The sequence below is a fragment of the Anas platyrhynchos genome, chromosome 10 (genome assembly GCF_047663525.1).
Source record: "Anas platyrhynchos isolate ZD024472 breed Pekin duck chromosome 10, IASCAAS_PekinDuck_T2T, whole genome shotgun sequence".
Taxonomy (NCBI): domain Eukaryota; kingdom Metazoa; phylum Chordata; class Aves; order Anseriformes; family Anatidae; genus Anas; species Anas platyrhynchos.
Genome location: NC_092596.1, coordinates 8,544,661 through 8,569,691, shown reverse-complemented (window position 1 = coordinate 8,569,691; position 25,031 = coordinate 8,544,661). Strand labels below are relative to the sequence as shown.

The window sequence follows — 25,031 nt, the reverse complement described above, 5'->3', positions numbered from 1 at the left end:
CCTCTACTGGATGCGGGGGGAAACTTAGTTACAAGAGATGAGGAAAAGGCGGAGGTGCTCAATGCCTTCTTTGCCTCAGTCTTTAGCGGCAATACCGGTTGTTCTCTGGATACCCAGTACCCTGAGCTGGTGGAAGGGGATGGGGAGCAGGATGTGGCCCTCACCATCCATGAAGAACTGGTTGGTGGCCTGCTACGGCACTTGGATGTGCACAAATCGATGGGGCCGGATGGGATCCACCCAAGAGTACTGAGAGAACTGGCAGAGGAGCTGGCCAAGCCCCTATCCATCATTTATCAGCAGTCCTGGCTATCGGGGGAGGTCCCAGCTGACTGGCGACTAGCAAATGTGACGCCCATCTACAAGAAGGGCCGGAGGGCAGACCCGGGGAACTACAGGCCGGTCAGTTTGACCTCAGTACCAGGGAAGCTCATGGAGCAGATCCTCTTGGGAGTCATCACACAGCACTTGCAGGGCAAGCAGGCGATCAGGCCCAGTCAGCATGGGTTTATGGAAGGCAGATCCTGCTTGACGAACCTGATCTCCTTCTATGACAAAGTGACGCGCTGGGTGGACGAGGGAAAGGCTGTGGATGTGGTCTACCTTGACTTCAGCAAGGCTTTTGACACCGTCTCCCACAGCATTCTCCTCAAGAAACTGGCTGCTCTTGGCTTGGACTGGCGCACGCTTCGTTGGGTTAGAAACTGGCTGGATAGCCGGGCCCAACGAGTCGTGGTGAATGGAGTCAAGTCCAGTTGGAGGCCAGTCACTAGTCACGTCTCCCAGGGCTTGGTGCTGGGGCCGGTCCTCTTTAATATCTTCATCGATGATCTGGACGAGGGCACTGAGTGCACCCTCAGTAAGTTTGCAGATGAAGTAAGTTTAACAGTGTGACCAGCAGGGCTAGGGAGGTGATCTAGGGAGGAGACTGTACGTGATTGTGGTCACCTTCCTGGTGGCCGCCAACATGACCTTCCAGCCTACCAAGCTCATCCAGCTCAAAAGCACAACAGGTGAGCTGTTCAAGCATGGCAGGGATGGAGATCAATAGAAAACAGGTGTGGGGAGGTGTTCTTTTGTGCAAAATCTCATCCTTCGTGTGCCAATTCATGCCGGTGGGTCCCCAGCAGATTGTGGTCTAAAGGAACCCCCATCCACCTCTGGCAGCACACGCTGACGTCTCTGTGGGTGAAGCCACGCTGAACGTGGTCCCACTGGGCAGCTCCTGACATGCAGAAGGAGCCTGATTCCTGTTGTTTTCATTCCAAAAAGCAAGGAAACACTTGAACCAGTTATAAACCATTTTTATAATGTTCCCATAATGTTACCATTTTTTTCTTAAAAAGCACTAAGGGAGGACAGAAATCAGACTTGCACAATGGGTTTCAAGAAGTCAGTTGGGGCCTTTCCAAGAAGAGCATAAGAGCAGCTTAATTTGTCCTTTGGCTTTTGCTTAGGAGTAACCCACCCTGCTCTGGCTTCTCTCCTGTTTCCAGACCTGCTGCTGCTTTTCCAGGTGTCCTGTATTGCAGCAGAAATGACAGAGCTCTGGGCAGAGGAAGGATCCTCTGTCACGATGCACGCACCGGCTATCAGGAACATCAGCTTGGTCGAGTGGGAATACATAAGAGAGAACATCCCCGAATTAATCCTGCAGTACTACGCAGAGTCACAGTCAGTAACCATTTACCCAGCTTACGAAGGCAGAGTGGTTTTCTACCAAAACAACGGCTCCCTTGTCCTGCAGAAGCTGCAAGAGATGGACAGTGGCATCTATAGAGCAACAGTTAACTTGATGCAGGACAAAGCAACAACAACCACTCTTAGAGTGCTCAGTAAGTCAAAATTGATTGAAAGGATGTTTTTCTCTGACCATCAGTAGGATTTGCCATCAGTAGGGTGCACAGGTATGCCTCCCCCTAAATGGACTAGAGGAGGACTTTCTGGTTTCATTACTGCCTTGAACGACATGGACTGGAGACCCCAGAAGAATTGCTGGGAAATGTTGTAATGTATTCTGAGACTGAATCTGGCTGTGGGTTGAGCTATAGGTCAGGAATCCAGGCTGATCAGAGCCTCCATCCCAGAAAGACAGAGATGTGTGGCACCTTCTGCCCTAACATGTACCTGCTTGCTTCACCACGAGCAGCTACTCACAGGAGGTGAATGTCATAAAATGCCCTCCAGAGACAGGATTTCCCACCAGGGTTTGCAGCCTCTCCCTTCACACCAGCACTGCCTTCCCCTGCCTCTGCACTTCCCTGCAGGACAAACAGAAACAAGAGCTCACCCTGGTTTGCATTGCCCTTTCCTAGAGCTCAGCAGCACTGCAGGAGCACCCTGCATGTAGGACATCCAGGGAAGGAAGACTTCAGGGGCATGTGGTTACTACCAGGTGGAGGTCCAGATGTAGCTAAGAGCAACCCCAAATGCTGCAGGCACCCAGGTGCTAGCTGAGGGATGGACTCTGACATCCTTTTGTTGTGGCATGGCTCTTCAGCATTGCTCCTCTGGGCTTTGGCCCATCTGGGGCTTGACCAGTGTAAATGCAGGCAACAGTGGAGTCCTACTTTAGATCCCATGAACCACAGAATCACAGAACGGTTTGGGTTGGAAGGGACCTTACAGCCCACCCCTTTCCAACCCGCTGCCATGGGCAGTGACACCTCTCACTAGCCCAAGCTGCCCCCAGCCCCATCTGAGCTGGCCTTGGGCACCTCCAGGGATGGGGCACCCATAGCTTGTCCTGACAGCCTGTGACAGTGCCTCAATACCCTCGTAATAAAGATTTTTTTCCTTGTATCTAATCTAAACCTATGCTTTTTTAGTTTAAAGCCCTTACCCCTTGTCCTATCACTCCACTCCCTGAGAAAGAGTCCCTCCCCAGCTTTCCTGTAGCCCCCTTTAGGTACTGGAAGGTTGGTAAAAGGTCCCCCCAGAGCCTTCTCTTCTCCCAGCTGAACACCCCCAGCTCTCTCAGCCTGTGTCCATAGCAGAGGTGCTCCAGCCCCCTGATCATCTCTGTTGTGGCCCTCCTCTGGACTCTTCTGATACGTCCATGTCCTTGTGCCAGAGCACCCCTCCACCCCACTTCTGTGCGGGGTCAGCTTTCTCCTCTTGGAAGTGTCCATAAAGTCCCCGTCATCACTTCCCAGCATAATCCCAAGGTGCAGCTCTGTCGGGTCAGTGTCCGTGGCCCCAGGGTGCCATGCCTGAGCTCCAGGGGCTGGTGCTGCCCACCCCAGGGGAGGTGCCGTGGCTTAAGGGCAGCAGATAAGAAATGCAGAGAAGTCGGATTGTGGCTCCTACTCCTGCATAATCAACAACTCCATAAGCTGGAGGGAGGCAGCCCTCAACCTGACCGTGACAGGTTAGCATTGCCCTGCCGGGGTGGGTCCGGTGGTTTGCCACCTTGTCACAGCAGCCCTGAGCCCACAGGTACCTGGACGAGACCCCCAGCAGCTCTGCTGTGGTCCTGGGGCTGGCAGATGGATTGTTCGTTGGCTGTTGCCTCACTTGGACCTGCAGCCTTTGTGCATTTAGGTGCCAGCTCAAGCCTGCTCTGTCTTCTCATCTCTAGCAGGTCTGGGCACCAGCACTTTGTCTCTGAGACCCTCGCAGGTTTCAGCTGCCTCTCGTGGGATCTGCCACGCAAGGAAACCCAGTAATCCTCTAGGGTTTTGAGCTTGTTACAGACTCCTGGGATAGCTGCTCCATGTTGTGGGGTTGTCCTCCATGCAGGTCTTACACCTCCTGCCTGTGCTGCACAGATGATGACCGCTGCTGCGCTGGTGCTCACTGCCACCTCTGCCGTCCTCTTCGTTATCCGGCTCTGTCAGCTGGGGAAGCTCAGACTCGGTGAGTGCCCACGCCTGAGCTCCTCTCTCCATGCTGTGGAGAGGGCAGAGGGCGAGGCAAGCCCCTTCTCTCCTAACTCACCACGGTAGTTGGAGGAAGCTTGCTCGATGGTCGTGGAGTTCATGCACTTCTTCTTATGCTTCTGTGGCTTGAACAGAAAGTAAAATTTCCTAGCAGCAGTAATCCCAAATGGCTTTGGGAGAAATTGGGCCACCCGCAGGTATCACGGTATGAGGCATAGGAGTTGTTCCTCTCTGTCCTCAGGAGTCCCTGGGGAGAAATAGAAAGGGCAGGACACAAAGAGCTTCCTGCGTGGAGGTGCTGAGAGCTGACCAAGGGCCACGTGGCATTGGGTTTGGCGACCAAGGACACTGGTGTTTGGGTCAGGATGGTGCAAACTGCTGTGCACCCATACCCAAGTGTACGGGTTGATGTGGGTGCTTCTGTAGCAACATGATGGTTAGCAGAAAAGAGACCATAAGACCTAGCCAACAGCAAGCCCTCCCACACAATCTCGGTAGCCTTCTCATATGCTCTTCTGCCCACCAAGAATAGTCCCCAGAGCAACAGAAACCATCTGGAAAACACGGGTGAAACCCGATAGCAGGTAGGAAGGTTCTCTCGCATGGATTTGTCTCCCACTACTAGCACTGGAAACATGCAACACTGGGTCTTGCCTTTGGGGTAATCTCCCCTGAGGAGCTATACGTGCCTGATGCCTGTGGGAAGAGCTTGCGCCATCTGTGCTCTTCCCCACAAAATGTAGTCTCCGGAAGAAATCCAGTGCTTGTTGGGTGGGCAGAATTGTATCAAGGTGTCAAACTAGATGAAATTAGTGTCTTGGTCAGCTCAGAGCAAGTCCAGATCTGGCTGGCATCTCATGGTTCCTCCTCAAGTCAAACAAAGCCCTTTAGAAGCCTACCAAAAGCCTTTGAAGTCCACCAGCATTTGTCTTTGAGGTTTCCAAATCTCAGGAATTTGATTCTTTACAAGGGAAGCGTGTGCTTGGTGTTCACCTTCCCTTCCCAGGCTGCACCCTGGATCCCTTGGTGAGGTTCCGAGCCCTAACTCAAATGTATTTGCCTTTTTCCCAGGAAAGAAAGCATTGAAATGGTTAATGATGTCCATCCTGGGGCTGCTGTGCACCTTTTATCTCCTCCTGTTGGCTGCCTCTGTCATCTGGATGCAGGAAGATGGTAGGATTCATTTAAACTGAGTTGTTCTTCATTTCTCCCGTGTCTAATCTTTGACGACACCAAAGACCTCCAGGTCTCTCCAGCAGCATCCTTGTCTGATGCAGTGCTGTTGGGTTTGGAGAATCAATGTCAGGGTTCCCTGCTCTGTAGCATCTGCCTCGGCCAGGAGAAGCTTTTCCATCTCACCTCCTTGTTTAATTCTGCTCCCCACAGGTCATTCTTCTTCCTGCATCAGGCTCGTGCTTATCCTCACAGCTGTGATCATGGCCATGGCACTGACGGTGGTGGCGATGTCGCCGTGCAGACCAGCAGTGCTCACATGCTTCGGGTCCAAAGGCTGTGAGTTGCTGTCGGTGGCCTAAACCTCTGGTTCAAAAGGCCTTTGAGAGCCTGGGAGCAAACTTCCTGTGCTGGCCTGTCCTCCTCTCCCATTTCTCTCCCAGCCACCAGAACTTCTCCTCTCTCCTAGGGCACCGTATTATCCTGTGCATTACAGCCACAATGCTGGTAGACAACCTGCTGTTCACCATCTTCCTGCTCCACAACTTCCATCAGCTCCACGGTAATGGGCGGCCGGGTTGGCACCGCGTGTGCCCTTGGTCTCCTTCCTTCTGGGGAGAGGTGGGGTGTTCGGGGTGGGACTGGCCTCACCCCGGGAAGAGAAAGTCCTTGGGTGGCTTTGTAGGCTGTAGTTGATGCAGTCATGGCAAGCCTTGTGCTTAGCTGGGAGGTCACAGCAGGGCACAGTTTGCCCCTGGAGCTCCAGAGCGTGAAGCACCAGGATGCTCTGAATGACCTTCATGTTCTGTAGATGTTCAAGGGGGGCAGGAGAGCAACCACTGACAAGTTCTCACTGTCTCCTTGGCAGAGTGGGGCTGCTCAGAGGCTGTCAATCTGACCATTGGCTTCGTCATTCCTGTTGTGGCAGTCCTCTCCATGCGGCTGCTCCTCTTCCTGTGCTGTAAGTAGCCCATTGGTTTCCTTCCAGCCACACCAGGTACCTGCTCCATCACTGAGACCCCAGTCTCAGCTCCCACCCCGGGGCAGCAGGTCTTGAGACAAGAGGCAATGTGCCTCTGCTTCACTCAGGGATGCTCAAGGAGGTGTTCGTGGAACGCGAGTTTCTCCTCCCAAACATGGAGGATGCTCTTCTGCTCTCCTCCTCACCCAGGAGATGTGGGCTGGTGCCCAGCTGGTCACTGACCTGAGCAGTAGTGAACCCACGGTGTGCCTCACTGGCTCCATGATGTGTTGAGGAGAGGGTGGGAAGGGGACCTCTGCTTTGCCAGGGTGTGCAGAAGAATTTGGAATCTGAAACAGAAGAAATATTGCACTAACCTACCAAAGGCTGGTAGGTTAGAGGTACAGGGGCTTGCAGGCAAGGTGGGTGTCCATCTCTGTGCTGCCTTCTGGCTCTCCATCCAAAACAGAGATCTGGTTTTGGAAAGGGAATGGTTTAGCCATGGGAAAGCCTCCAAAACCCATTCTTCCCTGCAGTGGCATTTTCACATGTCCCCATGAAGCTCAGGGTGGTGTTGGAAACCCAGGAGCTGATGCCCTCTCCTTCGTTTTCAGCTTACAAGAAAAATCGGGAGAGGCAGCAGCAGCCGGACCCCCAGGAGGTCACCCACAGCTTACAGACCACGTCCACCTTGGTGACTTCCAGCACACATCAGGTGTCTCCTTCTCCAGTTGCTGCAGATACTTGTAATGGTACGATGAATATTTAATACTCACCGGGAAGCATCCATCTGCCTTCCTGCAGAACAGCACGGGTGGATTTGTCACCATCTGGGGGGTGACATCAGAAGAACCAGTCATTGGAAAAGCTGGTACATTCCTCCTAGGCCAGTCCAGAAAATGAACTAGTGCCAAAGTGGATAGTGGATGTTTTTGAGTCTTAAGGATTCTTTGTAATACATCTAGGTTAGATTGCAGCTCTTTTCTAAGGGAGCTTCCCGTAGCTCACCTCCTGTCCTGCAGGTCGCTGATGATGCTCGAGAGCCTTTCCTTTTCCTCCAGCTATGGTTGGGTTGGGCATTAACAGTGGAATGGGCTGGTACAGCCCATTGTACCACACTGGTACAGTGTTATCACGCCAGTGTTGTGTCTACTGCTGAGCAGCAGTGGCACAGCATTGGGCTTTTCTCTAACCCTCCTAGGGGGTGGGCAAAAAGTGAGGAGAGAAACATCACTAGGGCAGCTGACCTAAACCAACCAAAGGGATATTCCACACCATGTGATGTCACACTCAGCAATAAAGGTTGGAAACAGGAAGAAGAGGGGAGGGGTGGGCTCTCATTGGTAAAACGTCGGTCCTCCTCTCGAACACCGGCTGCGTGCGTTGAGGCCTTGCTTCAAGGACGTGGTCAATCATCGCTCATTTGTGTGAAATAGAGAGTAATTTCTTTCCTCTGCGCTTCCATATAGCCTTCATTTATTTTGTTTGTTTGTTTTCCTCCCTTTTTTTATTTTTCCCTTTTCCCCTCCCTTTTCCCCTTTCTCTTTTTATTTCCCCTTAGTTAAATTGTTTAGTTCATGGTAGTCCTTATTCAATTGTTATTATGATTTCCCTTTAATTAAATTATCCTTATCTTAACCCGTGAGTTGTTCTTTGCTTTACTTCTTCCCCCTCCTCATGTAAAGGAGGGGGAGTGAGAGAGCGGTTGTGGGGTTTAGCTGCCCAGCACGGTAAAACCACCACAGACCCACGTTGGGTGCCATTTGTGGTGACCGAGTGCACGGACTCTTCGTGTGATCAAGTCTCTATTGCAACCCGGCTATGCTCCTTTTACACACTTTCCTTCCAGAGGTTTTCCTTCCACAAATCCTCCAGCCCCGTTTACAGTCCTTTGATCCTTGTATTTCTCAGGCTGGTAGGTACCTTACTGCAACCTCCTGTTCCCATGCTGGGTTTTGGTCACACTTTGGTACTTTCCTCTTTCCTGGGCCTCGTGGCAGTCCTTGCTCTCACCTCCTCTTGTTATTCCCGTATGCCTCAGACTCTGTGGTGACTCGCATCCCCCACCTTTCTCTTGTCTTCAGAACTCCTTTCCTGATTTTTCATGAGTCTTATCCACATTTCTAACTAAACCTACTTTTCCTACATTTCTCACAATTTATCCCTATACAGTGCTAATTAAACCTACATTTTCTGCATAGAATCCTAGAACCATAGAATATCCCGAGTTGGAAGGGACCCATGAGGATCATCAAGTCCAACTCCTGGCACCGCACAGGTCTACCCAAAAGTTTAGACCATGTGCCTAAGTCCGATCTCTTCTTAAATTCAGACAGGCTTGGTGCAGTGACTGTTTCCCTGGGGAACTTGTGCAGAACCTCACCCTGATGTCCAGCCTAAACCTCCTTTACCTCAGCTTTACACTGTTCCCCCTGCACTGGTGTTTACACAGAACAGGTCACCTGCCTCCCACTCCCCCTCACGAGGAAGCTGCAGACCGCGATGAGGTCCCCCCTCAGCCTCCTCTTCTCCAGGCTGACCAGACCCAGTGCCCTCAGCCGTCTTCCCCTCTAGGCCCTTCACCATCTTCATCGCCCTCCTCTGGACACCCTCCAACAGTTTCGTGTCCTTGTGCTGTGGTGCCCAGAACTGCTCACAGCACTGGAGGTGAGGCCGCACAGCGCAGGGCAGGCAGGCAGGACAGTTCCTTCCCTCGACCGACTAGTGATGCCGTGCTTGGTGCACCCCAGGGTACGGCTGGCAATATGGGATTACAGATCCCACACTGGTCTGCCTCTTTGCAGGTGCCCTTTCCTGGGTACTGACCATTATTGTGGTTTGTAAATTCTCCTTTTCTATTTTTATATATATATATTTTCATATATATATTTATATAAATGTTGAGTGATTTTTGGAACAGCAAAGGAGGCCATGACTTGTTTCAGCTGATCAAACCAAGGTACGAGGGTGACTACGAGGAGTTCCCATGACGGTGTTCCCATACCGCCCGACTGAGGAATGAAAAATATTGTTGCCAGCAGCTGGTTTCAAGGACAAGATCTGCGTGACTGGTAATCACAAGGGGGTTGTTTCCTTGCAGGTGGGGTTGTTTTCTTGCAGTTGTTTCTCTGAGTGCATTTTGACCAATAATCTTGTGTGAGACGCTATCCATCCATGTTACGTTTGCTATGAGAATCAGGCTATTTTGGTAATAAAGAGAGAGCATGATCTGACCATACTGGTGTCTGTCATTTTTCGGCCGTTCCTGCAACATATATATATATATATGTATTTTCTGATTATTTATATATATCTAAAAGAACCAGTGATGTAGCCTGTGCTGATTTCCCTTGCACAGGCTCTTAACTGACCTTGTGGTCACACCACAGCTGTCAGTGGTTTCCATCCTTTGTGGGCTGTAGACTTTTGGGTTCAGCTGAAGGTCCTTTGCTGTCCCCCCTGGTATCAGATGAGAAATATTCAAACACGAAAAAATTAAATAAACAATAAAAAAATAGAAATCCTACACTCACCTTTTTCTTTGCTTTGCTAGAGCCGTTGCAATAGAAGGATTCCATTTGGATCCTGTGCTGGTGTCCCCGCTGGGTCTCCTCAAGCACAGGATAGCTCAGTGCTATCTGGGCCCCAGCTCTGGGGTCAGATCCTGCCTTGGCCAGCTCTGGACCAGGTTTCTCGAGGGGGTGCGGGCCAGGGCAGACTGCTTTACAGACCAAACTAAAGCTGAGCAGTGCCCTGGGTTGCAACAAATCCCGTCCCAAGGGAAAGTGCATCCCCGGGGCAAGGAAAGCCCCTGTCCCAGCCAGGCCGGAGCACAGCTTGCCAAGATGCCTCCTCCAGGCCAGGGCAGGAGCTCGTGGGGCCAGGACCCAGGTGCTGACAAGGGCTCAGCCTCGTGGCACTTGAGAGAAGAGCAGAAAAGCTTTTCTGCTTGCAGAGCTCGCTTAGCCCCCGCCTGGGACGCACCAAGCCGTGGTGCTCGGAGGTGCCCGCAGCACCCTCCCGGTGAAGTTACGTGGTCCAAGAGAGGACAGGGGCAGCACGCGTCCCCTTCCAGGGGGGCCGGGGGGGCTCTGCAGGCCAACAAGGGCACTGGCGGTGGGAAAAGCAAAGTCAGAGGCGGCAGAACTAAACCAGGTAAGGAACCAAGATCGTTCTGGCTTTCTGGATACCTGGCAGTGGGTGACCAGGTGACAGAGTCCCACACGGTGGCTCAGACTCGTCCTTCTCTTTCTTTCTCCGTGCAGGAAGATGCCCACTGGCAATGACAAGCAAGGGAGAGCCCCAGGGAGCCCCCTGGCAGTGCCCAAGGCCAGGCTGGATGGGGCTGGGGGCAGCCTGGGCTGCTGGGAGGGGTCCCTGCCCATGGCAGGGGCTGGAATTAGATGGTCATAGAAACACAAGGTTGGAAAGGACCTACAAGGTCATCTAGCCCAACCGTCCTGCTGTCACCAATACTACCGCCTAAGTTACTAAATCTTATCTCGTAGCACCTCCTCCAGGCACTTGTTGAACACTGCCAGGGACGCTGATTCCACCACCTCCCTGGGCAGGCCATTCCAGTGCGTGACCACTCTTTGAGAGAAAAAGCTTTTCCTGATATCTAACTCTCCCCAGGAGCAACTTGTGGCCATTTCTTCAAGTCCTATTGTTAGTTATCTGAGAGAAGAGGCCGACTCCCTCCTCATCACAACCTCCCTTCAGGCAGTTGTAGAGAGCAATGAGGTCTCCTCTGAGCCACCTCTTCCCCAGACCAAACAACCCCAGTTCCCTCAGCCGCTCCTCACAGGACTTGTGCTCCAGGCCCTTCACCAGCTTTGTAGCCCATCTCTGGACATGCTCCGGGGCCTCAATGTCCTTCTTGTAGAGAGGGGCCCAAAGCTGAGCACAGCACTCAAGGTGCAGCCTCGCCAGAGCAGAGTAGAGGGGGGCGATCACCTCCCTGGTCCTGCTGGCCGCACTGTTGCTGATACAAGCCAGGATGCTGTTGGCCTTCTTGGCCACCTGGGCGCACTGCTGGCTCACGTTCAGGGAAGCATCGACCAACACCCCCAGGTGCTTTCCCTCTTCACAGTCCTCTAGCCACTCTGCCTGTAGCTCTGAATGGGGTTGTGGCCAAAGTGCAGGACCCGGCACTTGGCCTCGTTGAACTTCTTCCCATTTGCCTCAGCCCAGGAGTCCAGCCTAAACCGACCCCTCTGAAGGGCCACCCTACCCTCAGGCAGGTGGACGCTACCTCCCACCTTGGTGCCATCTGCAAACCTTCTGAGGGTACACTCAATGCCCTCGTCTAGGTCAACAGTAAAGGTATTAAACAAGATAGGCCCCAGTACTGACCCCTGGCGGACAACACTTGTGACGGGACACCAGGAGATCCTCAGAAGCTCTGCTGGAAGCCAAATAAGTTTCAGAACAAGGGGGAATGCCCCTAAACTAAAAGAGGTTAGGATAGATGAGATACAAGGAAGAAATTCTTTGATCTGTGTGTGGTGAGGCCCTGGCCAGCCCAGCTGCTGGTAAAGCCAGACAGACACGACATTTTTGTCATCATCATCCCCCGTTCCCCACCTGATGCTCTGGCTGCCCCTCCTGCCTGCACATCCTTACCCTGCTGTGGGTTTTGGGTGCCACACAGGGCTTATTTCCCATAGCCACAGACAACAGCAATATAACAGGGAGAACGTGTGCGCTTTTATTTGTAGCAAGAGACATGAAAAACTGCACTTTTCCCAAATGATTTACTCAAAACAGTTTGAAAATATATTTTTTCTGTAACATTTGGCTCCCCTGAACACGCACAAGCACTGCAGGGAACTGAACAACTTTTAACCCAGCTTAAAAATTAGCCTGAAAACTACTCTAATACATCCAGTTTGCTTCACTTCCTTTAATATTTCATTTGTGACGTGGTTGAGAGATGACATTTTGGTGCCAACCTACTTTACACTGCCTGTTTCTAGGACTTGTGCCATGCAGAGCCCAGCTGCACCTTCCAGCTCATCCTGCCACAATGCCACAAGCACAAACACAGCCAGAACCATTCAGCAACGCAAACAAGCACCAAACTATGTCCAACTTTTTTTTTTTTTTTTAAAGAAAACAGCTTCACTGAAACTTTGTTCTTCTGCACGTCAGCTTTGACTCCCCCTACAGAGAACTCTGCTAGGATTTTCACCATGAAAATGGTGTAGGATGGCGTAGCAATCACTCCCACCATAGGATGTGATTTGACCTTCTCCTGGATGCACTTCCACTCCAAAGATGTATCTGCATAGGGTTAATGCTGAGGACAATGAAACTTCTGGCTTTTCAGTGCTAAATTTTCAAAAAGTAAGGTCATCATCCGGGGAGTTCCTCAACCTCCACCAGTTGAAGATCCCTGTGGACAAATATGACCTCTGTTAAACACCCCAGGGATGAAGATGCTCAACGAGTGGCAACACTCAGGCAAGAAGCCTCAAGCCTGGAGGCTATTTTCACTGCCTGCAAGGAGCTTCCTATTTTCAGCCACCATATTCACTCCTTGGGCCCCACTTTGGGTGCTTCACTACTGCGAAGCTGGTCCCAACACTCACCTGCCAGCAAGCCGATGCTAACGAATACCACGATGAGGATGAAAAACGCCCTGTCATTGTCTGAAAAAAATAAACCAAACCCAAAATTCCCAGAATTTTGCCCAGGGAAAGAAAAACTCCTGCCACTGGGCAGGCTGGTGCAGAGACACAAGTCCTCAATGAAGCCCTGCTGTTCCCACTCCTCGTCTCAGACTGTGCTGGGAAGCCACGAGACCTCAGGGAACGGGGACAGAGTGACCGTTTTGGGGCCATTCCCCAGCTTTCCATTCCCGTGCCCGGGGAAGGAAGCCCCACTTACTGTGGACGCGCAGCAGGAAGGAGGTTTCGTTGTGGCTGACCGCGTTGCTGACTATGCACGTGTAGTAGCCGGTGTCGTTCATCAGGGCTCGGTGGATCTCCAGCGTGTTGTTGTGGATGAACTGGAGGCCGTTGCTCTCCATCAGCAGCTTCCCGTTCCTCTTCCACCAGTACACGTCCACCTGCCCCTCCAGCACGTTGCAGTACAGCTTGGTGTCGCCTCCCACCTCCACGAAGGAGTTGCCCAGGATTTCTGGCTCGGAGAGCGGCTCTGCGCAGATGGAGCACCCGTCGGCACTGACAGCCCCGCCTCGAGGGTGCCAGCACCCGGGCAGCAGCTCCAGCTCCCCGGCTGCGGCGCAGGGTTTGGCACTCACCGACCACGCGCAGCTCCAACCAGCCCGTGGCCTCCGACTCGGAGCGGAAGCGGTAGAACCCCCCGTTCCACCAGCGCAGCACCAGCTGCAGCGAGAAGTCCATCTCGCTGAGCCTGGCGTGGCCCACGTAGGCGCGGGAGATCTCGGCCGACTTGTTGGGAACCAACGTGGCGATGAGCTCCTTGCGCGCGCCGGACTCGTACTCCCAGGCCGCCGTGGTGCCGGCTGCCCTCGGCTCGACGCTGAAGAGCACAGTGCAGCCCCTGGCCGAGACCAGGACCTCGGACACCGGCTTGAGGTCGGCAGAGTAGCACGGGAAGAGCGTGCGGGCTGCAAGGGAGGAACGCGGCGCGGGGCTAGCGGGACGCACCGGCATCCAGCAGGCAGCTGGGCAGGGAGAGCCGCCCTGGCTCGGCTCCTGCGCAAGCGGCGGCGCTGGGGACGGGATTATTTCTGGGGGGGCTCACGGCGGGGCCTTAAGCAGCACCACGGAGAAGCAGGAGGCTGCGGAGGCGCTGCCTTCATCTCCCTGAAAGCCTGCGCTGCTTCGCTTCGCAGCCGGCTTCTGCCTGAGGAGTTTCCATGCACGGGTACGGCTGCGAGAGCCGCCTGCTCCTGGCCCTGCTCTATGGGGGGGGCTTGGAAGTGAAGGAGTTCCAGGGAGCCGCAATTGGAGCCAGGGCAGCTCCCTCCCAACCACCCATTTGCTCCCCAAAGCATTTTGAAACTTGTTATCGAGGCTGCGAGCACGCAGCAGGGGCTTTGGGGTGGGAAAAGCAGCCGGGAGAAGCTCCCTGGTGGAGGGGGGAGCCTGCACCGCCTGGCCTACCACAGCCACCACCAGCACCACCACCACCAGCACCACCACACTCACCACCTCCACCACCAGCACCACCGCCCCCAGCCCCAGGACTTGCCTATGACAGCCAGGCCGGCCGCTGGGCCTGTCCCGGCGGAGGCCAGGAGGACGAGGAGGGGAAGGGCGAGCATGGCAGACCTGGGGCGCAGCGCGGCCTGTGGCAGGGCTGGGACCGGGACCGGCACCGGGTGCCACCGCCTCCTGTCGCCGTCACTCAGGCCCCGACACGCGGCTGGGCTCGGCACGGGGCACCAGGACACCGGGCACGACTCGCACCACGAGGCCGGGGGCTGTGGGGTGCAGCAGGCTCGGGGTGCCCAGGAGATCTGCGGCTGCAAAAGCTGGATATAACGTCGTGTGCCTTATAGATCTGTCTTACAGACCGTTATTTATCTGCACGAACCAAGGCCGTGTTCTGCTCCACACCTTCCGGAGGGGGGGGTGAGCCCCAGAGCCCCCCACTCCACCTTCTGCCAGCCGCACGCTCGGTTGCCCTGCCTGGGCCTTGAGCATTACCATTGCTGTTGTTGGCACCCTCTCCTTTTGTGAGCCCCAGAGCATCCGATCTGTTGCACAGGGGCACCTCAGGGGCAAGGGGGAGACGCCTCACTCTTGCCAGGACTTAAGGCAGGGCTGCTCAGCCCGCGGCAGGGCATGGTACCACGCATTGATCTGTTGCTTGGATTCCTGGATGCATTGCAGCCTGCCGAGCTCCTCTTGCAACCCGGCACCTTGCTTAAAGAGTGCATCCACCTGGTCACACTTGCACCCCCAGCACCCAGCTCTGCCTTCAGGCCCTAGCTGGATGTCCAGATGGTGGACGTCCCTGCAACAGAGGGTCTTATCAACTTATCAAGTCAAAAAGGAAAAAAAAAAAAAAAAAAAAAGAAAGAAAGAAAAAAGAAAAAGAAAGACCTAAGAGCCAGGCTTATGGACTTTTCTGAGGAGTTTGGCCCAGTTGTCTCATTTGCAATGCATTGCTGCTATTAATCGGCATAGATAGAGGATGGCATGAGAGCAAGATCGACTAGGTCGATGAGGTTTTTGTATGAAAGACTTCTGTATTTGGCTTCCAGCAGAGCTTCTGAGGATCAGCTGGTGTCCCGTCACAAGTGTTGTCCGCCAGGGGTCAGTAATGGGGCCTATCTTGTTTAATACCTTTAAATCCCCTCCGGGATTTGTTGCAACCCAGGGCACTGCTCAGCTTCAGAGCTGGTGCCCAGATAGCACTGAGCTATCCTGTGCTTGAGGAGACCCAGTGGGGACACCAGCAGAGGATCCAAATGGAATCCTTCTATTGCAGCGGCTCCAGCAAAGCAAAGAAAAAGGTGACCTAAGGTTGGTTGTTTATTTATTTATTTATTTTATTTTCTTGTATGAACACATTTCTCATCTGATACCAGGGGGACAGCAAAGGACCTTCAGCTGAACCCAGAAGTCTACAGCCCACAAAGGATGGAAACCACTGACAACTGTGGTGTTACCACAAGATCAGTTAAGAGCCAGTGCAAGGGAAATCAGCACAGGCTAGGTCATAGATGCTTTTAAGTCTACATAAAAAAATCCCACCTCTAAGGTGATAGAGCTGTCGAGACTGATGGCACCACAGTTTTAGGCAGAAAGACACCTTAAAAAGGGACATGCCAAGGAGACAGCAAGGAAGCAGTGCAGGAAGGAAACACCCTCAGAAGCTCTGCTGGAAGCCAAATACACAAGCCTTTCATACAAAAACCTCATCGACCTGGTCAGTATTACTCTCGTGCCATCCTCTATGCCAATCCGTAGCAGCAATGCATTGCAATTGAGACAGCTGGACCAGACCCCTCAAAAGAGTCTAGGGGCGTAGGGGAAAGATGACAGGGTTGCTCTGCTCATTCCCAAACGTCGGCTGGACCCAGCACAGATGTTCATGGAGCTCCTGCTCCCTGCTCGTGCTGCTGTGCAAGTGCTGCTGCTCCCTGGGTGGCCCGTGCGGGGGGATACCTGCAGGATGGCCGTGCCAGCTGGAGAGCTGCATCCCGTGGGCATCCCACCACTGGGGATGCAAGGGATGCATTTTGCTGAGAGCCAGAGGAGGTGCGTGAGGAAGTGGTGGTGGGGCAGGGGGGGCTGCGAGCGCTGTGCTGCAAGGGGAGGGAATCTGCCGCTGATCTGCTGACCCCTCTGCAGGGCGAAACCTGGGCTTCCTCGTGGAAATCCCGCAGGATGCAGTCACTGGCACCGTGGGGCAGTCCGTGCTCCTGCCCGTCTCCTACAGATGCAACAGCACCTCTTGCTTCCCGGTGGCAATTCAGTGGATGTTTGGTCACACCTCACAAGTAATCTACACCTGCTCAGTGCAGAAGTGCTCCCTGGATGATGGGGGGGCTCCCAAGAACTGCTACCAAAAATGTTTCACCAATCCTACATATTCGGGCAATTTTGTGTTCTTCCCCGAGAACGCATCCCTGCTGCTGCAGGACCTGCGGCTCAGTGACAGCGGGGTGTACACCGTCAGCTTCCAGCACCAAAGACAAATCAGGCACATCACCCTGACCGTGCTCATGCAGCCTGTCCCCACAGGTCCTACCAGCAAAGGTAAGTGTCCCTGTGCTGCCCTGGCAGCATTCCTGCCCCTCCTGATGGGGACAGCACGGGACCCCTGCGGAGGTGTCCTGGGGAGGTGGCAGCCTCCCGATGCCACATCTCCTCTCTCCTACCGCAGGCACTTCTCAAACAGCAGGAAGAATAGCCACACACATCCCTTGCTACATCCTCGGAGGCTGCTACTGCTTCATCCTGCTGCTCCTGCAGCTGCTCTTCCACCTGTGCTGGCTGCGGGGCAGCTGTGGGGAAGCCTGCGGCTGCTGCTGGGGAGAAGGGAGCCAGCGTGCGGGAGCAGCCAGGGCCGGGGCACAATGAAGTGCCCACAGTGCCCGGGCACAAGGAAGGCGCTCAGCTGCTGCCTCGGGGCTGCTTTTCCCTCTGGCACCTGCCCCTCTGCTGGACAAACCGGGCTCCCGGCCCCGGCCTGCCCCCAGTGCACAACCACTCCCCACGCTCACATACCCCTGCTGTGAAATTCCTGCTCCCAATTCAAACACCAAATAAACACCTTTCCTCTGGCCTCCCTGTCTCCAAAGTGCCTGGCATGGGGCTGCAGCACCACCTGAAGCAGTTCCAGCAGCAAAGCGAGAGCTGGGAGAGATTCCCAAATCTTCTGGCCAGCCCCAGGTGGCAGTGGCACCTCGCAGTGGGGCTGGAGACTCCAAAGGCTGCTTTTGTGGGGCAGGGGCTGCTTGGCTGCTGAGGCTGAAGGGTGACAGCTTCAGGAACATCCTCCAAGCGATTGAGCTGCATCCCCTGGAAAATCCCCTCAAAAATGGGGATGCGATGGACGCATTTTCTGGCAGCTCCCTGCTGTGAGCGTGGAAGGGGTGCTGGGGCAGAAGCAGCGCCCGCAGTGGGGGCACAGGGGACACCCCACAGCCCCCTCTGTCCCCGCAGCCCCAAAGCCACAAGGGCGCCGTGCTGAGGTCTGGTGTGTGGGCGTGAGGCTCCTGTCAGGGGGCGGTGGGGCAGGGTGGGCTGAGCGCTGTGCTCCAAGGGGGGAGAATCTGCCACTGCCCTGCTTAGCTGCTGAGCTGCCTCTTCCCCTCTGCAGGGCAAAACCTGGGCTTCCTCGTGGAAATCCCGCAGGATGCAGTCACTGGCACCGTGGGGCAGTCCGTGCTCCTGCCCGTCTCCTACAGATGCAACAGCTTCCCTTGCTTCCCACTGCCAATTAAGTGGACATTTGATCACACCTCACAAGTAATCGTCGGCTGCACAGTGCAGAACTGCTCCCTGGGTGATGGGGGGGCTCCCAAGAACTGCTCCACAGACTGTTTCACCAATCTTACATATTCGGGCCGTGTTGAGCTCTTCCCCAAGAACGTATCCCTGCTGCTGCGGGACCTGCGGCTCAGTGACAGCGGGGTGTACACCGTCAGCTTCCAACAGCACCAAAGACAAATCAGGAACATCACCCTGACCGTGCTCCATCAGCCTGTCCCCACAGATCCTACCAGCAAAGGTAAGTGTCCCTGTGCTGGGCACAGGCACCTCCTGCACTGCCCCAGCCATGGGAACTCCTTCCTTCCTTCCCTCCTTCCACGGGGCCAAGCCACTGCAGCGAAGAGAGGATTCCCAGGGGTGTCCTAGGTGCTGCTGGTTGTGCTCCTCCAGTTGTAGCTGGAAGCCCAGCGTTCCTCCCTCTGCCACCGTTAGCTGGAAGTACGAGTGAGTGCCTCTTGCACAGCCGCTTGTCTCTGCAGGAAAAAGGCTCCACAGCAGCGTTGCCTTTAGCTGAAAGGAATGGCTGCAGAGAATGAATGGAGAGGTGGGTTCAGGAACCCAGGCACCAGGTCTGGGTCCTGTACTGGGGAAATTGGTTATGGACTGGGCAAATATATTATGTACTGGGGCAAATATTTCCTGGGGAGAATAGGGCACTTGGGGGTAAATCAGCGGCCACAGAGGCTGAGGAAAAAATGCACCAAATGCTCTCCTACAGCTCTGGTGCAACCCGACATGCAACGTCCATGAAATAATCACCAGGGCAGTACCTGCTGCCACTGCTTTCCTTTAGGAAGCACTTACAGCACCTGTTGTCTTCCAAATGCCAGGCACCAGCAATCAAGACCACATACATAACTACATAATTGGAGCTTGCTCATTAATCCGTCTCCTGCTGTTCCTGGTCTTCTGCGTTTGGCGCTGGGGTAGGTGGCTCTTGCACTACAAACTTTGAGGTTGCACCTCTGGTTCCTTCGGGCATATTCCCTGGGGATAAAGGTAGTGGGGGGGCTCTGGAGAGGTTCTGCTCTTCACACCAGAATTATTCCTTTCCTGTGAGGTCCCCTTCAGCGTACCACCTCCTTCCATCTGTAAAGAGTCACAGTTTCTAGTCTGTGATGCAGCTGAACGAAGCAGAAGCACAGCACGGGGCTGTTGAACAGGTTTTCTGGAAAGCCCATACCTTCTGGAAAATAAACCAGCAAGGTGCCTATCTCCATGGCTCCCATCAAAACCTTCACCCCCGAGGATGCCTTTGTCAGGAGACAAGTTCATTTGTTTCCAAGGGGGAGATTTCACCCGTGCTTGGCTGGAGCAGCCACAGAACTCTCCGTCTTGATGGCAAAATCCTCATTAACCCCCTGGTGAAAGTGCCAGTATATTATCTCTGGTCCTCCAGGGCTACGATGGGCAGGGTGCAACCTGTCAGTAACAAAACCTTCTTTTTCCGAGGTGCAGTGCAGAAGAAGAAGATGAGAATCGTTAAACAACAGCAGGTACGGAAAAAAAATTTTTGAATGTTCTTTGGTTAAATGCTAACTGCTGGCTTGAATAAGATGCACTGAGCTACAAGAATTGGTTGCTGAATTTAAAATTAGGAAGTTAATTCCGTGTTGTAAGGGCAAGCTGCAAAGTGGTAAGTGGCCCTGGGGTACTGCTTTCCCCCAGCTGCATGTTTCCCCTTTGCCTCCCTCCCCGACCCCAAAAGGACCTGATTTTACCTTCGTGGCTGAGAAGCCAAGGGACAGCTTTGGCTGACAGCGGCCAGGAGGGTGCAGAATGGTTAAATGCAGAGCAATGTGCAGATGATCACCCTTCCCTGCCTGGCAGCCTCACGGGTTTCTGTCGGGGCACTACTTGAGGGGTCTCTGTGGGCCGTGCAGACAGCCAGGATCAACCCCGACCCTCCCATGGGCAAAGCCACCCGGGCTTTACATAGCTCCTGCTCCTGCTGAGTCCTCCTGGCTTGCAGTTAGCAGCTCCAGGACCCCTCCTGATCCCGACATCCTCTGGAGAAGGCTCTCTCTCACCCTGGGTGTTTTCTCTGTGCTTCTCAGGAGCCCCCCGAGGATAACACTGCAGCGGGGGAAGTAACAACCATTTATTCCAGAGTCGGAGACAGCTTTGAACATCCAGAGCTGAGAGAATCAGCACAGGTCATCTACTCATCCATAACCTCCCTCAATTCCTGAGGACAGGACTGGGCACCACCAGCTCCTGCTTTGGCTGCGGGAGCTGCCCGCAGAGCTCTGAACTTTGCAGGAGAGAGCCCTGCCGAAAAGGTGGCTGGTGATTTTGTCACTGACCAGAGAAAGGGGCCCAAGGTAAAGGCAAATCAGCAGTGCATCCGTGGGAAGCCTGATTCCACTGACTCACCTTAATCTGAGGGCTAACGGAGAGCACTGGATGTATTTCAGTCCTGTGCTCCAGGGTCACTTACCAATTGTCTTGTCATACTGAAAGAATGCATGAAGAAGGCCTTTTGACCTGGAAAGCTGTCCATATTTTTAGGAGTATGCCAAGTCACTGGAGAGCAGACCCTTCCTGCCATGAAATCTGCTTGGCCTTGGGATCCCAGGGCAAATGGTTCCTCTGCTGATCATTTGAAAAGTCCCCTTGAAGGGCAAGGAGTTGGGGCTTTCTGTGCAATGGAGTTCCTGGCACATGGTGACGTTCCCTTAAAACTGTTTGTACAGGTGGAAGAAAGCTGAGACGCCTAACTCTGTTTTAAAATTAAAGGCCACATCTCCCCTAGCAGCACCAGCTTTTTTAAAATGCAGTAAAGGCATAAATCGTTTTGGTTTTGCTCTGGGCTTCACGGAAAACAAGAGAGAACATAACCGAAACGTGGGGCCCCATCAGTAATAAACGGATGCTAGGACAGGACAAGAGTGCTAGGCATCTCCCGACCACAGCCTGACCCAGAGAGGGCACGGAAACTGCTGCTGCCGCCTTCCTCTTTGTGTGCTCCTGTGTCGGCTGGGATGATGTTCAGGAGGGACAATGATGATGACAGTGGTGGTCCAAGCCCCCAGCATCAGCAGCCCCTCCCCTGGCTCCGGGTGAAGGACATGGCTGCTCTGCTCTTGGAGAGCCCTGCTAACCTTCACGACAGCAGAGGTTATTTTTTTTTCTCCAGAAAATAGAAGCTCCTTGTGACTTAAAAAAACCGCAAAAGCTGAAAAGTCGCCTTGGGTATGCACAAAGCTTTTGCAGTGGTTAGCGTGAAGCCTTAAGTAGCAGGAGAGAAGAAAGTACTAAAAAAAGTGAAGCAGTAGAAGATAATTGCACAGGAAATGTGACTATCAGTCCTCAGGCATATGTGGTCACTGGTTGTCCTCTCAGCAGACCTCATGTTGTTCCTGACCCCTGCAGAAGGATTTGGAAATGCCATCCCCGGAGAGCATGGCAGGACAAGGGAGGACTGCTGAGATCTGCTCCTCCACAGCGGTGAGTGGAGCCCACCCCCAGCAGAAAAAGCTCTTGATCTCCCTGGTGCCTGCTAGAGCACAAAATAACCTGCAGCAAAATGAAGACCGAGGTCTGAGTTTGGACACTCAGAAACACAACCACCCCTTTACAAGCCTTGCATGTCCCAGAGCAGCTTCTTCTCGGAGAAGACACCTTTGGAGAGCTCGGTCCCTGAAACATCATCTGCAAAGAAGACCTGCAAGGCAGGGGGGATTAAATCCTCCCTGTGGGACCAGGGCCTCGGGGGGCACCAGGGAGCCCTTGCAGGAGGTGGTGTCCTGCTGCACCCATGCTCAGCTAAGGCACAGGGAGCAAAGTGCCCCTTCTGCTTCCACGGGTTTTCTCAGCTAAAATAAAGTTTTGCAAGAGTTCCCAGAGTTTTGCCTTATTCTCCTGCTCTTTGGTAGCATTGAGGCACGTTGTGCTTTCTTTTTGGCAACTCACTTGCTTTTGGACTAAAATTCTCTTTCTGCCGTCCTTGGTCTCAGGCAGGTGAGTTTGCCCTGCTGGAGCGGTGCCACGCAGAAGGGGCTGCAGGACTTGGGGTGCCAGAGGAACTGCAGTGCCCGGTTCTGGAGGTTTTGGGAAGCGTTTGGTCCATGCATCTCGAGAGAAAGGCCAGTGTCTGCTGGTGCTGCATTGGCACTGATTTGGCCCAATTTTGTGCTTGCGAGGCCTGCTGAGACCTGCCCTCCAGGGTGGGCCATATGCAGAGGGGATCCCTGCATTTGTGGCGTGATGAGGTTGAAACTCCACACTTTTTGGGGGGCTACATGTGTAGGCCAGGGGAGGGGAAAGCAGGCCCCATGCGTGCCTCACACAGCAGCACAGTGCAGGCAGACCTCACAGAGAAGCTGAGAAAGTATGGGCTTGATAGGTGAATTTATCAGTCTGGTGGGGCTGGAAACTGGGTAAACAGCCAGGCCCAGACATTCAAAACCCAACAGGACATGGAGGTGGGCAACCAGCTCCTCAGAACGCAGTGCCACTCCTCCCCGCAGGAACAGCAGCGGCTTCGCGGCACGCCGGGGCGGGAGCGGCTGCTGGCAGCAGAAAACCTCCCAGGAAAGAGGAGAAGAGGCAGCAGGAACAGAGAGGAGCCATCAGCAGGGAAACGGTGAGCCTGGTGCCAGCCCACCCTCGGCACTGCCCTCCTGAGCATCAGCAATCCAGCCCCCTGCAAGCAACTACCTGACTTGTAATCATCATTACTTTCAAAATACAGGATTTTTTGAGCCTTTTCTCCTTGGCAGATGCAGCTGCACCGTCCCATAGAGCTGCTGGGGACCAGCTGGATGCTCCTGGCAGGTAAAGTAGGGGATGATGCCACCCAGCAGGCTCGGGGCTGGATTCTCACCTGCTGCAAACCAGCAGAGGTTTCAGCAGAGCTTTGCAACTGTGCGTGGGTAGCGCTGGTCCATGTGGATTAGGGTTTTTAAATGGGACAAATTGCTTGTCCTGCAAGGAAGGGCATCTCTGCTCCACTGTCCAAAGGCAGAGGAGGTAGAAGCAACTCAGAAGCATGGATCTGATAATAAACATCCTCTGCGGGTAGGTTTATCTGAGACCAGGATATGTAACAACACAGAATTTACTGCAGTTATGGAAATAATCTCACTGTGGTCAAAGCACCGGCCGGCTTGAAGCACAAGTGTACAAAGCTTTTCAGGGTGAACAGCTGAAATGGAAACCAAACCTGTTCAGGTATCTGCACCGTTTGCCAGATGCCATGGTGTCAGGGAGTGCTGAGCACCTACAGGATGAGCTTTGCATATTGCAGGTGTACAAAGGTGCTTGTAATGAAATATTTTCTCTTATTTTGTGTGTGTAAAGAGTGCTCTTCTAGAGCACGGGGATTTTCAATTACAAGCTTGTTTCTTCTCCTCGCACACATCTCTCACAGTTTGGGGGGCACAAAAATAAAAACCGATGGCTGTTTCTGGAGGTCACGAGCCTGAGAAGTGCAGAGCCGTCAGCAGGGCTTGGTTTGTTTGCGTTCTTACGCCTAATGCCTTGTGCTGCAAAAGCACCGGGAGAGATTACCGGCCGGGGCCAGTTCCCAGGGGCTTTGCAGACAGCAGGCGGCAGTGTGAGGCACGCCAGCAGCTGCGAGAAGGGAGGATGCTGAGCCTGCGCTGCCGGCTGGGGCTCCTGCTGCTGGCCCTGCTCCGAGCATCTCGCCCGGACACTCAGGGGCAGCCTGGCAGCCCCGAGGGGAGAGGAGCTCGGGCAGAAATCCCAGCGTCTCCATGAGGAGAGGCACAGGACAGGAACTCTTGTGGTGCTGGGATTGCCACTGGTAATTTCGCAGCTGGTTAGTGAGCCTACCAGGGGTGGTGCCCTTCTAGACCTTCTCTTCACAAACAGAGAAGGACTGGTGGGAGATGTGGTTGTCGGGAGCTGTCTTGGGCAGAGTGACCACGAAATGGTGGAGTTCACTATTCTTGGCGAGGCCAGGAAGGGGACCAGTAAAACCGCTGTACTGGACTTTCGGAGGGCTGACTTTGGGCTGCTCAGGACACTGGTTGGTGGAATCCCTTGGGAGGCGGTTCTGAAGGGCAGAGGGGTCCAGGAAGGCTGGGCGCTCTTCAAGAGGGAAATCCTAATGGTACAGGAGCGGTCTGTTCCCATGTGCCCAAAGATGAGCTGGCGGGGAAGAAGACCAGCCTGGCTGAACAGAGAATTGTGGCTTGAGCTTAGGAGAAAAAAGAGGGTTTATAATCTTTGGAAAATTGGGCAGGCCACTAGGGAGGACTATAAGAATGTAGCGAGGCTGTGCAGGGACAAAATTAGGAAGGCCAAAGCTCATCTGGAGCTCAATCTGGCTACTGCCGTTAAAGGTAACAAAAAATATTTTTATAAATACATCAACACAAAAAGGAGGACTAAGGAGAATCTCCATCCTCTACTGGATGCGGGGGGAAACTTAGTTACAAGAGATGAGGAAAAGGCGGAGGTGCTCAATGCCTTCTTTGCCTCAGTCTTTAGCGGCAATACCGGTTGTTCTCTGGATACCCAGTACCCTGAGCTGGTGGAAGGGGATGGGGAGCAGGATGCGGCCCTCACCATCCACAAAGAACTGGTTGGAGACCTGCTACGGCACTTGGATGTGCACAAGTCGATGGGGCCGGATGGGATCCACCCAAGGGTACTGAGAGAACTGGCAGAGGAGCTGGCCAAGCCCCTATCCATCATTTATCAGCAGTCCTGGCTATCGGGGGAGGTCCCAGCTGACTGGCGGCTAGCAAATGTGACGCCCATCTCCAAGAAGGGCCGGAGGGCAGACCCGGGGAACTACAGGCCTGTCAGTTTGACCTCAGTACCAGGGAAGCTCATGGAGCAGATCCTCTTGGGAGTCATCATGCGGCACTTGAAGGGCAAGCAGGCGATCAGGCCCAGTCAGCATGGGTTTATGGAAGGCAGATCCTGCTTGACGAACCTGATCTCCTTCTACGACAAAGTGACGCGCTGGGTGGACGAGGGAAAGGCTGTGGATGTGGTCTACCTTGACTTCAGCAAGGCTTTTGACACCGTCTCCCACAGCATTCTCCTCAAGAAACTGGCTGCTCTTGGCTTGGACTGGCGCACGCTTCGTTGGGTTAG

The 25,031-nt window shown here is 53.9% G+C and overlaps 2 protein-coding genes and 2 long non-coding RNA genes across 5 annotated transcripts in view; 3 read left to right on the top strand and 1 right to left on the bottom strand.

Moving 5' to 3' along the window:
* The window catches only part of LOC140003281 (uncharacterized), a 41,679-nt gene extending 32,431 nt beyond the window's left edge, over positions 1 to 9,248 (top strand). The window contains exon 9 of the mRNA XM_072042864.1: positions 6,630 to 9,248. Coding sequence (XP_071898965.1) covers positions 6,630 to 6,784 — 155 coding nt within the window. The 3' untranslated portion in view covers positions 6,785 to 9,248. The remainder of the gene's footprint in view (positions 1 to 6,629) is intronic.
* Positions 2,101 to 3,859, top strand: LOC140003282 (uncharacterized). Its single transcript, XR_011811641.1, has 2 exons — positions 2,101 to 3,370; positions 3,742 to 3,859. It is a non-coding gene; the product is annotated as an uncharacterized lncRNA (long non-coding RNA).
* A 2,546-nt stretch (positions 9,249 to 11,794) lies between the features above and the next one.
* On the bottom strand, positions 11,795 to 14,435 carry LOC119717849 (uncharacterized). 2 transcript variants are annotated; one of them, XM_038184251.2, is made up of 5 exons: positions 14,200 to 14,435; positions 13,283 to 13,612; positions 12,907 to 13,176; positions 12,609 to 12,668; positions 11,795 to 12,412 (listed from the first exon to the last, which is right to left on the bottom strand). In XM_038184251.2, exons 1-5 carry the CDS (start codon positions 14,270 to 14,272, stop codon positions 12,357 to 12,359), a joined length of 789 nt encoding a protein of 262 aa, XP_038040179.2. In that variant the 5' UTR covers positions 14,273 to 14,435; the 3' UTR covers positions 11,795 to 12,356. The 2 variants fall into 2 exon arrangements, with proteins under 2 accessions (XP_038040179.2, XP_071899113.1); XM_072043012.1 differs by lacking the exon at positions 12,609 to 12,668 and having other exon boundaries at positions 11,796 to 12,412; positions 14,200 to 14,413.
* Positions 14,436 to 18,642: 4,207 nt separating this feature from the next.
* Positions 18,643 to 21,548, top strand: LOC140003296 (uncharacterized). Its single transcript, XR_011811672.1, has 3 exons — positions 18,643 to 18,883; positions 19,416 to 19,453; positions 20,015 to 21,548. It is a non-coding gene; the product is annotated as an uncharacterized lncRNA (long non-coding RNA).
* The last annotated feature ends 3,483 nt before the right edge of the window (positions 21,549 to 25,031 follow it).

What these genes read in the sequence shown, in the direction of transcription:
- LOC119717849 (XM_038184251.2), bottom strand. Translation starts at nt 14,272, where the DNA reads ATGCTCGCCCTTCCCCTCCTCGTCCTCCTGGCCTCCGCCGGGACAGGC. An exon ending in CTTCCTGCTGCGCGTCCACA is followed by an intron (nt 12,669 to 12,906) that starts GTAAGTGGGGCT and finishes TATTTTTTTCAG; the next exon opens with ACAATGACAGGGCGTTTTTC. An exon ending in TAGCATCGGCTTGCTGGCAG is followed by an intron (nt 12,413 to 12,608) that starts GTGAGTGTTGGG and finishes ATTTGTCCACAG; the next exon opens with GGATCTTCAACTGGTGGAGG.